Here is a 16,280-nt window from a genome sequence, read left to right on the forward strand (position 1 = left end):
GCAGGATTCAGAGCAGAGCAAGACAAGACTGAAGCCATCATCCCAGGGACACAGGAGGAGAGGGAGGACAGGAGAGTGGAGAGCATCCAGGGCAGAGGAAAGTGCACACGCAAAGGCTCTGAAGCATGCAAGAGTCTGGCATGTTCCAAGAGCACTAAGAAAGCTGGTGTGGTTCAGAGAGTAAGCAGGGGGAGGGAGGCAGGAGTCAGGTCACAGGGTGAGCCACATTACAGCACTTGGGTTTTCTCCTAAGTGTCCTGGGGACACAACCCCTCCCGGCCCCAGCCCTGCCCCATACCAAGGCTGTCCCCAGGATTAGGGGTATCCTTCTGAGAGGGGGTGCCCCGCTGAACGGGTCTGCGAGAGTGTCGCTCCGTTTGCTCCAGGGACAGCACCATTCCAGTCTCTTCCACCCGGCTGGGGTACAGGGCAGAAAGGGGAGTGGTCGTCAGGGAGCGTCCTTGGCTCCAGCCCAGACAGTCCCCTCAGATGATGTCCTGTCATAGGAGGCAGTCCCACCCAGGGGCAGGAGGGCATTGTGCAGAAAATAATTTGCCACATTTACTTGTTTCTTTGAAGGATTTAATTTGTGTTGAATGCTTTTTATTATAATAGCATTTAGAAGAAAGTTAAGTGTGTCTTCCCAAGCTCCCTCTATGGAAGGAAAGAAAAAAAAAGAGTTGTCATTTAGTGCAGCCTGGGTAGAGGGAGGGGAGCCTGGGGGTGGGTACTAAAGGGCAGAGAGGGGAGACAGTAAAAGGCATAAAAACTAAGTATTCTCTTTACAGATCTTCACTTATAAACATATTCATAAAAATGTATTAGTGAAGACTATGTATGTAACATTCCTGTGTTACCAAATAGGAAGAATTCAAAGGGCTATATTTTAACGAATAAGATTTTATTTATGAAGATTCTATTCATAGACATTTTTCAGATGCAAAGGAATGGATTTATAAATATATCCTTCTTATGTCCCCCGCGCCTCCCTTTTCCCCAGTCTCTAGCTGCAGAGACAATCCAAACATTCGCTGAACAAATTGGCCTTTGGAAAATCGGCCTGGGGCTGAGGACAAGGCCCTCCGTGCATAATGCTATCCTGGACCTAATGTGGGTGGTCCTCCCACCAGCTCTTGGAGAAGCTGCGATCCTGCCCCTCCTCATCAAACCCCTTCTGGGCTGGGAACATCCGAATTTAGGCTGGACCAAAGCCACCCCATCCCCTTTGAAACAAAACAAGCATACGTAGTCACACATGTACACACACTCGGTACACACAGGCACAAACAGGAGCAGTCATACACGCCCAAGTGTATATACATGGACAGATAGGCGCACGTAGTCCATACACGTGGGCTGGCAGGTATGCATACACGCCACATGGCGTGCACTCATTCAGTCATTCCACAAACATTTCCTAGACAACCAATACTCCTTCGTAGTGAAGAGCAAGGGCTCTGCAGCCAGCAGCCTGCGTTCAAATCCCAGGTCTGCCACTTAAGAGCTGTGTGACCTTGAGCATGTGCCTGAACCTCTCTGGACCTCATTTTCCTCTCCTATAAAGAACAACTAATAATACCTCCCCCCAGGTTGTTATGAAGCTTAAATGAGTTAATATCTGTACAATGTGTAGAGTTGTGTCTGGCAGGTGGGGCACTCTATGTAAATATTTGCTATTATTGTTTATTGAGCAGCTACTGTCTGCCAGGCACTGTTCTACTAGGTGCTGGAGATTCAGCCCCGGATAAGTGAGTTTTATTTTTATGAAACAATCACACACAGGCCCAAGTGTGAAGGGAAGGGGTGGGGAACTCTACAAAGTCTAAGTACCTGAATACACGCCAACAGTCACATAATCGCATACTATACAGTACGTACACAGCACTAAGGAGGATTAATATCATATGTTCCTGATTTCACTGTTATAATTAAACTTCTATTATTCTTCACCCATTTTCTGCCAGTAAAACTGAACTCTCCAGGCCTGCTCTTTACTTAGAGAGCAAAAGGTGGAAATCCCAGGGCCTGGCCATAAAAAGACAAATCTTCATAATAAATAAAAGGAGTTTCCAGAAGAGATGGGGGCAGGTCCCCACTCCTTTTCAGTAACAATGGAGAGACTTCTAACTTGCCTACAAGTTACTCAAAGATTCTGATTTGAAAAGGTGCTCAAGTAAAAACATTCAAAAGATAATTGGTCTTGTTTCTTGTGCAATATGCAGACTTGTACGAATACTTCTGTTACCAACTTCTGTCTTATAATAGACTCTCTCCTTGATCAAAAAGACCTGGAAAAATTCCTAAGGCTTTAGAAATTAATGCCATGTCCTAGAAAGTAATCTTCAAAGAAAAGTTATAATTCCCTCTGTCTTATGTGATATTGTGCTGTCTTTGTCACCATGTTGTTATGGTAGAAAACTTCTAAGATGCATGATGGGGTTGGGGGAGGGGAAGGGAGAGCTATGCTTTACCGTTACACTTCCATTAGCATGGCTAAAATTCAAACCAAACAAGACAAAAAGAGACAATACAGAATGCTGTCTGGAATACATCTGGAACCCTCAACCACTGCTGATGGGAATGCAAAATGGTACAGCCACTTTGGAAGACAGCTGGGGAGTTTCTTCTGAAGTTTAATATACACTGACCATATGACCCATCCATTCCACTCCTGGGTGTTTACCGAAGAGAAGTGAAAACATATGGCTTCACAAAGTCCGGGATGAGAATGTTTACAGTCGCTTTTGTCATAATCACCCAAAATAGAAAACAGCCCAAATGTCCTCCATCTGATGAATGGATAAACAAATTGGCATCCATTCATATTCAAACCACAGAATACTACTCAGCATTTAAAATAAACTAGTGGTACACACCACAACATAAAATTTAAATTCATTATGTTAAGTCAAAGAAGCCAGACTCAAAGGCTACATACTGTGGGGTTCTATGTACATGACATTCTGGAAAAGGAAAGATTCTAGAGTCGGTGGTTGCCAGGGATTGGGGGTGGGGTGGGGTTCACTATGGGAGAATTTTTAGGGGGTGATAAAACTATTCTATAGCTTGATTGTGATTACACAATTCCATGCATTCATCAAAACTCTGAACCAATACCAAAAAGAGTGAATTTTCTAAATATAAATTATACCTCAATTTTTAAAAAGTGAAGTCTTCATGAGTCTGTTAGGTTTCTTATTTTAACTTGAATATAGAGTCCTTTAAATTAACAGTACACACACCCATGACATTTGCATGCGCACGCAGACCCATGTGTGTTCAGTCACATGTTTCAAACACATGTATGTGTGTATACTCCCTCACACGTGTGCACAATACAATGTACACACAAACTTACACGTGCACACGCGTGCGCACACACACACACACACACACACACCTGTCTGCACATATACAGACTAGACCTAGTATAGTCACCCCACCTCCCTCCCACTTACCTGATCAGAAAGTGGACGCAGATGATACTCTCAGACTGGGGGCCCCGGCCCCCTGACACCACTGTGGCCTGGGTCTGTGTCCACAGGTAGCCACCACTCCGAGCCAGGAAGCGATACCGCCCCGTTACTGCCTGGCCCTTGCTCAGCACTGGAGGAGGGCATAGGGCGGGGTCAGAGCCACAGAAGGGGCAACTGGGGAGAGAAGGCTCTGGGGGCGGTGGTTAGGTATGAAGGGGCCAGGGAAGATAGCGTGCCTTGGGGGTCGGGAGCTGGTGTTGCTTGGGGCCACACAGCGCAGGCTCAGGCCCAGGGAAATAGAACCCTAACACATACGGGTGTGGATGCTCTGGCCGACCGCATCCGAGTCCAGCGCGTGGATGTATTCATAGGCAGAACAGCCAATTAGGTCATCGGGGCTGTAGCCGGCGATTTCAGCGATCCTGGGGTGGGTGCAGTGGAGCCTGGTCAGTTCAACTGGCTAAGGTGCAGGGTGGGTGGAGGGAAGGGGCAGGGGGACCCAGGGACCAAGCCAGCAAGACAGACAGACAGGATTGTAACTGAGAGAAAGGGAGACAGTAAGATGTAGAAAAAGAGGAGTGTGGTAGACTGAATAAGGACCCCCAAAGATGTCCTGTCTTAAGTCCTGGGTGTGTTAGTTACTTCCTGGAACCTGTGAATATGTGACCTTACACGCAAAAGGGACTTTGCAGGCGTGATTAAGTTAAAGATCTTGAGTTGGGCAGGTTACCCTGGGTTATCCAGGGGCCAATGTCATCACAGGGATGCTCAGAAGAGGGAGGCAGATCAGAGTGGGAATGGGAGACAGGATGGAGGGGGAGGGTGGAGTGATGTGCCTGAAGACAGAAAGGGGCATGGGACAGGAATGTCTTCAGAAGCTGGAAAAGGCAAAGAGACAGATTCTTCACTGGAGCCTCCAGGAGGAGCGCGCAGCTCTTGATTTCAGTCCCATAAGACTTATTTGACTTCTCACCTACAGAAGTCGGAGAGAGTGAGTTTGCGTTGTTTTGAGCCACTGCGCTTATTGTAGTATGTTATAGCAGCAACAGGAATCTAATACAAGGGGAGAGGGAGGGTGGAAATGGTTAGAGTGAAAAAAAGGAAAGAAAAAAAGAGAATGTGAAAGAAATAGGAGTGGGGAAAAGAAAGTCACAAAAAGATCAGAAAGAGGGGCGGCCAGTTAGCTCAGTTGGTTAGAGTGCGGTGCTCTTAACAAGGTTGCCGGTTCGATCCCCACATGGGCCACTATGAGCTGTGCCCTCCACAACTAGATTGAAACAACTATTTGACTTGGAGCTGATGGGTCCTAGAAAAACACACTTAAAATAAATGAAAGTTAAACAAACAAACAAAAAAGATCAGAAAGAAGAGAAATAAAAAGTAATAATAATGATGACAGTGATTTTAAAAATATACATTTCTATAGTGCTTTGTACCAGGCAACTCACTGAGTGCTCAAAGCAACCACTCAAAGCAGGTCCTGTTATCATTCTGTAGAACAGATGAGGGCAGAGTGGCACAGAAAGGTGAAGTCATTTGGCCAAGAACACACAGCCAGGATTTAAACATAAGCCGTTTGAACCCAGCATCACCATTCCTAAGTACAACTCCAGGGAAAGGGAAAGAGGGAAGATGCAGAAAAATGAAGGGAGGAAGGAAGGGAAAGAAGAGCAGAGGGAAGAGAAGGAGAGAAAAAAAGAAAGGGAAGGATAGAGAGAGAATTAATAACAAGTTTATTGAGTGCTTACTGTGTTGAGCGCTGTACTCTTTCACATGAATTGACCCATTGAAGGAAAGTAACAGGACAGGGAGGGCGAAATTAAGAGAAAGACTCAACGAGAAGGAGGCAGAGAGAGAATCAAAAATAAAAAGACCCACAGAAAATTCAGTGAGTGAACTTGGGTAGAGAGGAAGGGGAACTAGGCCAGTGGGTGGGCAGGTGGGCAGCTGGGCTCCTGCCCACCTCTCGTCGCAGTAGGTGAACTTCATGTCCAGACTGTGGCGGCTGAGGAAGGCCCCCCGGCCCAGTGGGGGCTCCAGGCTGCCCGGGTGGGGGATGGCTTCACAGATGAGCACCAGGCATTGCAGAGGGGGCTCTAGGTTGGGGCTCCCAGCTGGGGAAGTCTGTACGGGGGGCTTGTAGGCCCTCATGTGTCCAGAGCAGTGTAGCACCTGGTGGGGGAGGGGTGAGGTGGTAATGTACTAGGCCTGGGGCTACCATGGGGCTGCGAAGTATGTCTCTGTGGGCCCTGCGGGGAGCTGAGAAGAAAAAATCCCTGAGGACCACAGACACCCAGCTCCGACGGCTCTGAGGACCCCTAACCCCCCACCCCACAGAGACCCACCTAAGAAGTTCTGAAGATCTCTAGATTCTAAGACTCAGAGAAGTCTGAGGACCCCAGATTCCAACCCCATGAAGACTCCAGGCCCAGGAGGCTGGGACCCCCCCAACAATAGAGATCCAGCCTAAGAAAGGATACGAGGACCCCAGACACCCAACTCCACAGACACCCAACCTCCAAGATACCCGAAGGAGCCACCAGACCCAGCCTGAGAGAGCCCCACAGGATCCCCGGCCCAGGACGTCCCTGGACTCCAAACCACTGCCAGAATTTTCGGGCTCACGCCCAATCCCAGCAGGCCCTCCTCCAGGCCAGGCCCTGCCCACCTTCCAGGTGGCCGCCTTGAGGTTGAGGGTGCGCCCGCGGCTGGTGAGGGTACTCTTCATGCGCAAGGAGAAGCACCGCTCAGTGGCGGCCTCCAGCTTCCTTTTGGACAGGCCTGGGGAGGACCATGGGGGCAGGGGAGGAGCAGGTCACCCGGCAGCTTAGGACAGGACCCAGTTTCCTCCAGCACCCTGGTTGCTAAAGTCTCCCCAGCCCCAGCCCCAAAATTGAGACCTGGAACCAGAGAGGGTCCCCAGGGGTAGGGTATGCTTCTTCAGACAAGCTCAGGGTAGGGTCGTGTCCCCTCAGATTCCCAGGGCAGAGTCCTTTTCCCCTCAGACCCTCAGGGCAGGGCCGTGTCCCCTCACATTCCCAGGACAGGGCCACATCCTGCTGTTCCCGTTTTTTTTCAATCCAGTATTCCAGAGGAAGAAAGGATATACTGAGGGCAGGGTGGAGCCTCAGTTTCTGTAATGTGGGGAGAGGCCTGCAGGGAACTCACTCTGCTGGGGGGTCAGGGCATCCTGAAGCTCCTCTTGGTCAGAGGGATGGATGAAATCAAAGATACTGTGTCCAATGAGCTCAAGCTGCGAGGAAGGGAAGCAGGGTTGCCTTGGAGGAAAAGCATTTTACCAGGGTCTCTGACTCATCTCCTTTCCAGCCCCACAATCACAGCCCTGATTCGCGAGCCTGGTTTCTGTCACCAGTCTTATTATTCCCTTCCTTCCTTCCTTCCTTCCTTCCTTCCTTCCTTCCTTCCTTCCTTCCTTCCTTCCTTCCTTTCCTCCTTCTCTTCTCCACCATACTATTTGCTAGGCCTTCTTGTAGATGGTACAGACACCGCAGTGACCACAAAAACAAAACCCCTGCCTCTCAGAGCTTACTGGCTAGTGGAGGGGGGAGACAGCCAATAAACAAACAAAAACAAAACAACACACACACATATATAAAACAATATAATAAGTAATATGAAGAAAACTAAAGCAGGGTAAGCTGATGAAATGGGATGCTATTTTAGAGGCACTAGTTAGGAACAACTTCTTTGAGAAAACTGGTAGGTAGTCCTGTGGTTCTCTGGAGTAGAGTTCTGGAAAGCGGGAACAGCAAGTGCAAAGGCCCTGAGGTGAGACCCCATTCAAATCCTGCCTGTTTGGCAAGCTAAAGACTCAATGCCTTGTTTCAGTTCAGGCAATGAGTTTGGTGCTGGCAGGAGGGGACATAGATAAAAAGGGACCCACATAGCTCACAGTCCAGTGGTGATGGTGAAACGGGGAAGAGCAAGAGCTCCCTCCTTCCTCTAACAGTACCTCCTGTTGCTGGATTTGAATCCTAGCTCTGCCACTTCCTAGCTTGGAGACCTTGGGACATTCATTTCTCTGAGCCCAAGAGCTCAAGCTGAAGTCAAAACTGGTACCTGGAGTGGGGTAACAAGGTAGGGAAAAGGAGCAGATGGCAACTTGGAGCCCATTTATGTGAACTAGGAAAAAGGAGGTAACTCTCACGGGCCTTGCTGTAAGGATTAGCTGAAATTCGTTCTACTTCCTAAGTGTCTCTTGTTTGTCTTCCCATCTTCAGGCCCATGTTCCTACTCTTCTGCTCTCACCCAAGGTCCTTGAGCATCTCCCAGCCTCTAGTATAAGTCCATCCAATTCTATCTCTGCTCAGCACTGAGAGGGATCTTTCATGTAAATGTAAAATGTAAATCTGATTCTACTTCTCTAACACAATCTCTCCCCTGCTTAAAATCCTTCCATAGCTCCCCAGTGCCCTGGAGATAAACCTTCTAATTTGGCCCTAAATTATCTAGCCCCTGTTGGCTTCTCAAGCCTGTTTTGGTCTCCCCTTCTGCCATTGTACTCTGCACCTAGCCAGGATAAATGTCTTTATTTTCCCCAAATGCTCTGTTTTATCTCACCTCTGGGTCTTTGCATATTCTATTCCCTCAGCCATCTACATTCCTAGTCTTTGCTGGTCCAATCCATTTCCCATACTCTTTGACTAGCTAAATTCTTCTGTTTTAGCTTCGATTTTTTTCACCTCCTGGAAGCCCTCATTGCCCCCAGGCTGGGTCAGGTACCCACCCTCCCCTGGCTTGCACAGCCCCCTAGGCTGCCCCATCCCAGCCCTGACCATTCTAAGTCTTCCTGTCTGGTGACATATCTGCCTTCCTCTGTACTGTAAGGCCTGTAAAGGCAGGGCTAAGGCGGTAATGGTCACCTTTGTATCCCAACGTCACCTGCATGGACCAGGCAGAAAGCAGGCAGCTCCTCTCACCTGACTGAGGCCCAGGTGTTTGCTGACATTCTCCGACAGGTAAGCCATATCTCCTTCGGCGGTAAGCACCATGACAAAGCCCTCCAGGGCCTTCAGGTAACAGGCATCCAGTGGTTCACCCCCGGCTCCCACCTGGCTCCAGTCCCCTGGTGACAGGGCCAGGGTGGATGGGGCATCTCTGGTCAGCTGTGGGCCCCCCTAAATAGCCTTCCCTTTGCCTTCCCTCACTCAGAGGAACGTATAGGTACCCCCCAGGTGAGAGGGGCACAGCCAGTGGCTTGGAGGCCCAAGAAACGGCAGGGCCACCAAGGATTGGAATTCTCAGGGAGCAGGGCCTCCCAGGGAGACAGAATTCTAAAGCGGTAGGGATCTCTCAAGGGACTAGAAGTATTAGGACAGAATTCTAAGGAGGTGGAATTCTCAGAGCATGGAATTCTAAGGGGCTAAGGATTAACAAGAGTCAGAATTCTAAGGGGAGAGAGTCAGAATTCTAAGCCTTGCAGAGGTTCCAAATTCTTGGGGCAGGACAGATGGGCAGAACTCTAAAGAAAAAGGGATTCCCAGGCGACAGAATTCTAAGGGGGCAGTGCCTCCCAGAGAAGTAAAATTCTATGGGGCAGGGAAGTTTAATGGACAGAGCCTGACGGAGGATGACTCCACTTACCCCATAATACAATCTTTTCAGGGTCCTGGGATTTTAAGGTAGGGAGGTGTGTGTGTGTGTGTGTGTGTGTGTGTGTGTGAAAGCCTCCTCAGAGTGGAATTCTAATTGGCTGGGAATTCAAAGCCAGGGCTACTAAGGGAACAAGAAACAGAACTAGGGACTTGAGGAGAAGGGGAACTCTCTCAAGTAATTAAAAATTGGGCAGCGAAGCCTCGCAGGGATATTTATTATAAGGGCACGAAGTGTAGCCGAGAAGGTCTCCAAATCCTAACGGTTGACGTGCTTTAGGGAGTTAGCGGGCCTCCAATTCCACTGAGTTCTAAGGCGGCGAACTTCCCATGGGGGCATTTCAAGGGGCGGGGCCTCACTAGTGATAGATGTCTACGGGGCGGGACTTCTTTGGGCATTGGGCTCCGATTAGCCCAGACCTTGAGGGGGCGGGGCCTCACCGGGAAAGTGGATTCCAGGGTGGCAAGACCTCAGAGGGCGGGGCCTTGTCGGGACCAGGATTCCCAGAGGAGGGGCCTCCCTAGGATGTAGCTTTCCGAGGGCGGACCCTCACCAAAGTGGGAATTCCCGGGCACAAGACTCACCTGCGGCACAGAGGCGGTGCATGCGCAGGTAGCTGATGGTCAGGCGCATGATGGAGGCTTTGTCCAGGTGGGCGCTGACCCCGCGCGCGAAGGGCAGCGTGTGCGCCAACTGATACAGCACCTCGGTCTCTTGGCTGCGCCGACTGCGGGCCGCATCCCGGGACTTCTCCTTGCGCAGCTCGGTGCTCGACCTGCGGGCATGGGCAGCATTCACTGGTGGCGCCTCAGGAAGGGAAAGAGGTAGAGATGCACGGGACAAGCACGTGGGGCGCTGCCACATGGGGCCTGGGCTCGCTGTGTGGCCCAGGCGAGTTCCCGGAGCACTCTGGGCCTGGAAGGATTATACTCTGGAGCCGCTCCTAGCCTCTGGTTTTATCTGTCCCCGAGTCAGCCCATGCTGCCCTGCTGTGCCTCGCAGGGCCGTTGTGTGCCCTCCCTGACTTATCTGCTGTTTATTCCCTGGCTTGGGACGCCTGGGGGACAGGGAGGCCTCCTGCTGGGAGGGGGCTGGCCGAGCTGGCCCGGAGCCAGGGAAGGGAAGGAGCGTGAAGAAGATGCCTGCAGCCTCCCAGCCCCCCTGCCCTACAGCCCCCCCCCCCCCCCAAGCTCCCTCTCCTGACCTTCCCCCTTCTCAGCTCAGCTGAGTCCTCAGAATCTTGGAGCACAGATCTCAAAGTCCAAAGACCCACCAACAGGGGCCCCACCAGGGTGACACAGCAAACCAACCCCAGGGTTCTGTCCAGCCAACAGCTAACCAACCACTCACCCCTGCCCTTTAATCTACTTCAAATGCCTGAATTCTATAAGTCGACTATCATTTTTTCAGAAATATCTGCCACTTATCCAGTTTTTACTGTGACATGTGTCAGTCCCTGTGCCATGTATGTAACTTACATTAACCCATTTAAAGTTTAGATGACCCTAGAAGGAAGGTAATTATCCCACTGAACAAATGAGGAAACCGAGGCACAGAGAGGTGCAGTGCTTGTCCATAAGAAGTGAAGCCAGGGTTTGAACACTTCAACTTTCCCTGTCTCTTTGGCTCTGGGTTTATATCCAGGCTTTAGTGTTTGTCTCTGTTTCTTCCATTTTCTTAAAAGTCAAGATCCAGATCTGTCTGAATCCAAACTCTGTAGGTTTTTTAAAAATTATAGAGTATATAACATATAGCACACATAATCTCATCTATAATATTGATAAAACCATTAAAAATAAGTAGCTATAATTTGCTAAGCACTGTACTAAGTAGTCTGCCTATGTGTAGTCTGCCTATGTGTATTCAATCCCAGGATAGCTCTAGGTAGGCAGTTTAAACCTCCATTTCACAAAGGGGAAACTGAGGCTCTAAAAAGTGAGGTCCTTTGCTCAAGAAATCACAAAGCCAGTAAACTGGCAAAGCTGGGATTTGAACTCAGGCATTAAGGTTCCAAAGCCTTCATGCTTCTAATTCCTTCCTTGTGACTGGTCGTAGTGAAGCAGGACTCTTGGAAGGGAGGCTGTCCCTTCTTAGAAATCAAAGGCCATTTCGGGAGTGGCATCAGCCTAACTCTCAAGCAGGAGACCTGCAGCCCCACCCACAGGAACGATGAGGAGAGGGGAGGGTACTGCCCCGTCTGGCCTGCAGAGGGAAAAACTCAGTGCAACTGGGAGGCGCAGAAAGGGGCAGGCTGGGCGGAGGGGTGGAGGGAGCCAGTCATCACCCCCATCCCCTCCCTAGTGGCTGATGGGGGGGCAGGGGCCTCCAGTCCTGCTCTGCCCAGAGGACATTCCGTCCTGTCCTGTTCTGATTCTGTTCCAGCCCTGTTTGTCTTCCTGCCCAGAAGGTGGGGGTGGGTGGGCCTCTCTGAGCTAGGGGCCTGGGCAGAGGGAACGGGGAGTCAGAACAGGAACGGGGGTGGGGCCGGTCCCCACCTCCCAGGCAGCTGAGCTCTGTAATCTTCTCTGTGGCAGACTTCTCCCTCCATAGAAGGAGCCAGCTGGTGGCTGCAGCGGACCCTCCTTCCAGCTCCTAGCCTGTTCTCTGACAGGAAGTGTGGGCCTCTCACTGGCTTCACAAATGCCTGGGTCTCTGGCCTTTCCCATTAAACAGAGTGGGGGCTAGTTCTTCTGGTTCAGGGTTCCAATCTCAACTCAATTACTAATTAGCTGTGTGACTTTGGACAAGTTGCACAGCCTATCTGAGCATAATAGTAACACCAACCTCACAGAGTTGTTTTGAAGATTAAATGAGTTAATATATATGTCAAGGGCTTAGAAGAGGGCCTGGCAATTGGTTAGTGTTCTATAAAGGTTACATTTTTCTTTTCTTCTTTTTTTCCTTTTTACTATTTACCCTTTGTCCACATCAGGGATGAAGGCTTAGGAGCCTCTTGGGCGTTGAAGAAACTGGGGGCTTTGCTGGTGACCCCGTGGTGTGGTGAGAATGCAATTACATACATGACTTTTACACAAGCACCTTGGGAAGAAGACTAAATGCTAGTGATAGTTGTAATAATAATAGCCTTGGTGTACGGAACATTCATGGAGATACAGACCCCATTAAATCCTTTCAACAACCCTGAGAAGCAGCCAAAGTGGCCCCGTCACAGTGTGCCGGAACCCCGCTGCTAATCCCAGGCCCTCCACCAAAGCCCAACTATGCTCACGACGTCTGTTAGTCTGACCAAGTACCTACCAGTGTTTTCCCCATTTTCCTGACAAGGAAGCAGGCCCAGGGAGGTGATAGAACTTGCCTGAGGCCACACAGCTTTTAGCAACAGCGCCAAGTTAAAAACCAGGTCTCTCTACTTCTGCCCAGAACTCTGTCTGACTTGAACACAGTTTATTGCATACCAGTGGGGTGTCCTGCCCAAAGATTTGTTCCCTCACTGCTCATCTTGAAATGGTGTGGGGGAGGGGAGGCATGACCCCTATTTTTCCAGGATATGAAACCGAGGCTCAGAGAGGCAGTCACTGGCACCTGGCCACACAGGCAGGAAGCGGGTGAGTTAGGATTTGAACCCTGACTTTAGGGTCCTACGTTCTTGAATGCCATGCTTTGGCTGATGTACCTACCCAAGGGGCCCCTATCCTGCCCCTCCTTTGCCCAGTGGCCTCAGTCCCTTCCCCTTGTCCCAGCCCTACTGCCTCCGGATTTCCCCAGCTGGACAGTCTCCCCAGCTGGCCCCATGCCCAACCTTGGTCCAGCCCCCTGGCACTCTGCCCAGCTCGGGACGTGCAGCTGGAACCCTGCCACCCTTCCTCTGTGTTCCAGCAGAGAACAGGGGGTGGGGCCAGGGCCTGGAGGCCCCAGGGTGAGGCCTGAAAATGGGGACTGGAGCCTAGTGCACCCCCAACCAGGAGAGGGAGAAGCCCACTTCTTCCCTGTCCTGAACAATTGGCTACCTGTGAACGAAGGCCCAGAGAAAGTGGGGAGACCCTAGCCCACATTCAGGGGTATTCTGGGCCTCTCTTCTGACACTCAGCTGGGTATTGAGGGTCTTGCAAAAAGTGTAGAAGATTTTGGGGGGGCTTAGATACAGTATCTGGGCAGTGCCCAAGGTGGCCTGAGAGGCCAGAGGCAGGGTTTGGATTTGAGAAGGGATTTGGAAGTGGGGGTTGGGGGGAGTCTCTCTGCTCCCCGACTCGTTCATTCCAAAGGACATGGTAATCCAGTGGAGTGCCCATACCAAAAGTCCTACATTCTTCTGGAATCCTCTAACCTGGGGGTCACCTGGGGTAGTGTGCCCATCAGGAACGTCCTAAGAACATCCCTGACTGGTGTAGGATAGCAGAAAGCCCAAGCTGGAAGAAAGGAAGGGGGTGAGGGAGTATGGGGGGCCCACTCACCATCGCCCAGGCCCCCTTTAGCCCATGTGACATCCTAGGGGTGCAGAAGGGGATGGAGCATGGCTGGGATCCGGGTGCGAGTTATGAGTGGGTGGTGCGCAGTGCTAGGATGACACCACAGGAAAGGGCTGGCCTTGGGTGGGGAGTGGGGAGCACTCCAGCTCAGCCAAGAAGGGCCCCCACCCAACCAGGAGGGGGCGCTGGGAGGGGTTGGGCTGGGGCTGGCCCAGAAGGGATGAGATGGAGTTCCCTGGCCGGCTCAGAGCCAGAGACTAGAATAGAATTGGGGGGGGGGCATGCTTTGGGGGGGAGTGAAAAACATGGGGGTGTGACGGATCCAATCAGACCTGCAAAGTCAGGGAGGAGGGAAGGGGGTGAGGCTTCCTGGACGCCTCAGATTGGACAAGGGAAACCAGGAGCCTGGGACATTTTCCGGGGTCCCTATGAAAACATGGCCAGATAGTACCCTTGGCAGTGGACCCAGAGTACAGTTTCCTCACTGCACCCAGCAGATCTGCACCTTCTGGGAGCTGAACACAGAAACCCACCCTCTGCCCAGGATGACCCAGCTGGGCACTGTAGCTGGGGTGCTCCCATCATGGCTTGTACTAATCAAGCATAGCACCCTCCATGGGGTCTCCCCAAAATAAGGCTTGGGAGCCTCTGTGTTCATGGTCACAGGGACTGGGTGGGGTGGAAGAGTGACATAGGCACTAGACTTTGGTAAGTGAGTCAGGCTGTTTCCCTTTTATTAAAGGGGGTGACCCTATATTTCAAAAGGATGCAAAAAGGCCCCTGAGAAGGCCCCAGGTAGCTTCTGAAAGAGGACTCCCTCTGCCTATTTCTAGGGAACCCAAGTTTGGGAGACTGTTTCAGGGAGAGTCTAATGAAAGGGAATAGCTCTTCTCTTGAACTCAGGAGCTGACTCCCTATTCCAAGGGATTTCCTACATCTGGGAAAGCTCAATTTAGGGGTATCCCATATCCCTTAAGATTTCAGGGGTCTGGTGGCAAAGAACAACCTCAATTCTGGAGGTTCAGAGGCCTGAAGGGTCAATATGTGGAGGGAGAATGCCTCCCCAGAAGCCCAGGAACTGCTCAAACGCAACACCCCCAATTCCTTGGGGTCCCTGTTTCACCCCCAACCAGGCAGGGAGGCGAACTCGGAGCAGCAAGAAATCGGGGATCACGACTCTGAAGTGGCTCCTGGCTAGAGGGGCGGGGCAGCTGGGGACTTGGGGAAACCCCTCACCCCTTCCTAGGATGGAAGTTGCGGCAGGGACGTGCCTCCAACCGCCCGTCCCAGGGAGTCCTTGGCTTGCACCCACGCATCCCCCACCCGGCTGGGGGTCCCCGGACTGAGAGCCCCCCAATTCTCATAATTCCTGCCCCCGAACCCCAGTACCTTGCGCGCTGCAGCCCCAGCGCCATGGCTCGCGCGTCGCGGCTCGGGAGCCCTAGCAGGCCCCCAGCCCCCTCCCCTACTCGACGAGCCCCCTCCCCAGCTCCTCCCCCGCCTCATTATTGGCTAGTATGCGCCCAGCCCTCGACTCTGATTGGCGGAACAGCCTGTCACTTCCTAGAAAGAGGCGGTACTAGAGAGGAAGATTTGGAAGGCCAGGAGGACTGCGGAACACGCACGCCCTCCCAGCCACGCCTCTTGCCGCCTACTTTCTCAGCGGTGTCGCCAGCAGGCACCTCGGGCCGCGCCTTCTGGCCCAGCCTCTCTCTCTCTCGAGTCATTCCGACACCAATACTCTTCTGACCCACCCAGTTAGCTCTGTTCTTTACACCCGAGCCCGCACCCTCTAGCCCCTACTCTGGCTCACCCCTCCTTTTCCTGCCCCTGGTTCGACCCCTCCGACCTCCAGTCCCACCCTGTCCAGTCGCCTAGCTCTGCTTCCTCTACCTCCTCTTCCTTACCCACCGAGTCCCCTCCTTCTCCCTGCCACCCCCAACTCCCAACCCCACCCCAGTTTTACAATCCCTCCCCCACTGTACCCACCACTTCCTCTCAGTCCCCAGCAGCTCTCTTTTGTCCTCATCCCTCCTTCCAGTCCCCACTCCTCCAGTCTGGCACCCTCTGTAGCCCCAGCCCTACCTCCTTGCTCTCTAATTCCCTTTTCAGGTTCTCACTATTGAATAATTAAGTTTATGTCAAGTAAATAAGTAAAACTCAATCACACCCACTTTTAAAAAGAGCAGAGAAATGGTATCTTTCTACAAGTGACCTAAAGAGGGAGTGGTACAAGGTCACCAAGGAGTGGTGAAAGCATTATAATTAGATAAGGAACAGGGTATGTGTGTGTGTTTTGGTGGTGAGGGTGCTAACCCACAACCCACCAATATTTTGGATGCAGCTTTGGGCAGGGAAGAGGACACTATAGCATAAGTTTGTGGGTTTTGCCCACCCAGTATCCCACTCAGTTTTCTTCTGGGGAACGAATCACTTGTCTCCTCTCTCAGTCTATTTAATTTGTATAGGGCTGGCCATAATTCCCACCAGCTCCAGGACCATGGGCTCCAGACCCAGCCAATCAGTTTATTCTGTTTTCCTGGGCACAGTGATTGGTTCAGGGAAGGCAAGTGACCTAACCTAGCTCAATGAGAACCAACCCTGAGACACTGGCTGCAACTACCGTGCTTCCCCGAAAATAAGACCTAGCCAGACAATCAGTTCTAATGGGTCTTTTGGAGCAAAAATTAATATAAGACCTGGTACTATATTATATTATTTATATTATATTATATAAGACCTGGTCTTATAGTAAAATAAGACT

General features: G+C 51.3%; 1 protein-coding gene across 3 annotated transcripts in view; it reads right to left on the bottom strand.

Annotated features, from left to right (window-relative positions):
* The window catches only part of HIF3A (hypoxia inducible factor 3 subunit alpha), a 30,018-nt gene extending 15,024 nt beyond the window's left edge, over positions 1-14,994 (bottom strand). Inside the window, exons 1-9 of one of the 3 annotated variants that reach the window (XM_019752606.2) lie at positions 14,906-14,994; positions 9,674-9,864; positions 8,417-8,562; positions 6,645-6,729; positions 6,145-6,257; positions 5,440-5,648; positions 3,792-3,898; positions 3,459-3,606; positions 299-417 (exon numbers count right to left, since the gene is read on the bottom strand). In XM_019752606.2, coding sequence (XP_019608165.2) covers positions 299-417; positions 3,459-3,606; positions 3,792-3,898; positions 5,440-5,648; positions 6,145-6,257; positions 6,645-6,729; positions 8,417-8,562; positions 9,674-9,864; positions 14,906-14,931 — 1,144 coding nt within the window. In that variant the 5' untranslated portion in view covers positions 14,932-14,994. Of the gene's footprint in view, positions 1-298; positions 418-3,458; positions 3,607-3,791; positions 3,899-5,439; positions 5,649-6,144; positions 6,258-6,644; positions 6,730-8,416; positions 8,563-9,673; positions 10,170-13,501; positions 13,588-14,905 lie in introns of those variants that run through there. The other 2 variants (XM_074316227.1, XM_019752605.2) reach the window with 2 other exon arrangements.
* Between the last annotated feature and the right edge of the window lie 1,286 nt (positions 14,995-16,280).

The sequence above is a fragment of the Rhinolophus sinicus genome, linkage group LG11 (genome assembly GCF_036562045.2).
Source record: "Rhinolophus sinicus isolate RSC01 linkage group LG11, ASM3656204v1, whole genome shotgun sequence".
Lineage (NCBI taxonomy): Eukaryota > Metazoa > Chordata > Mammalia > Chiroptera > Rhinolophidae > Rhinolophus > Rhinolophus sinicus.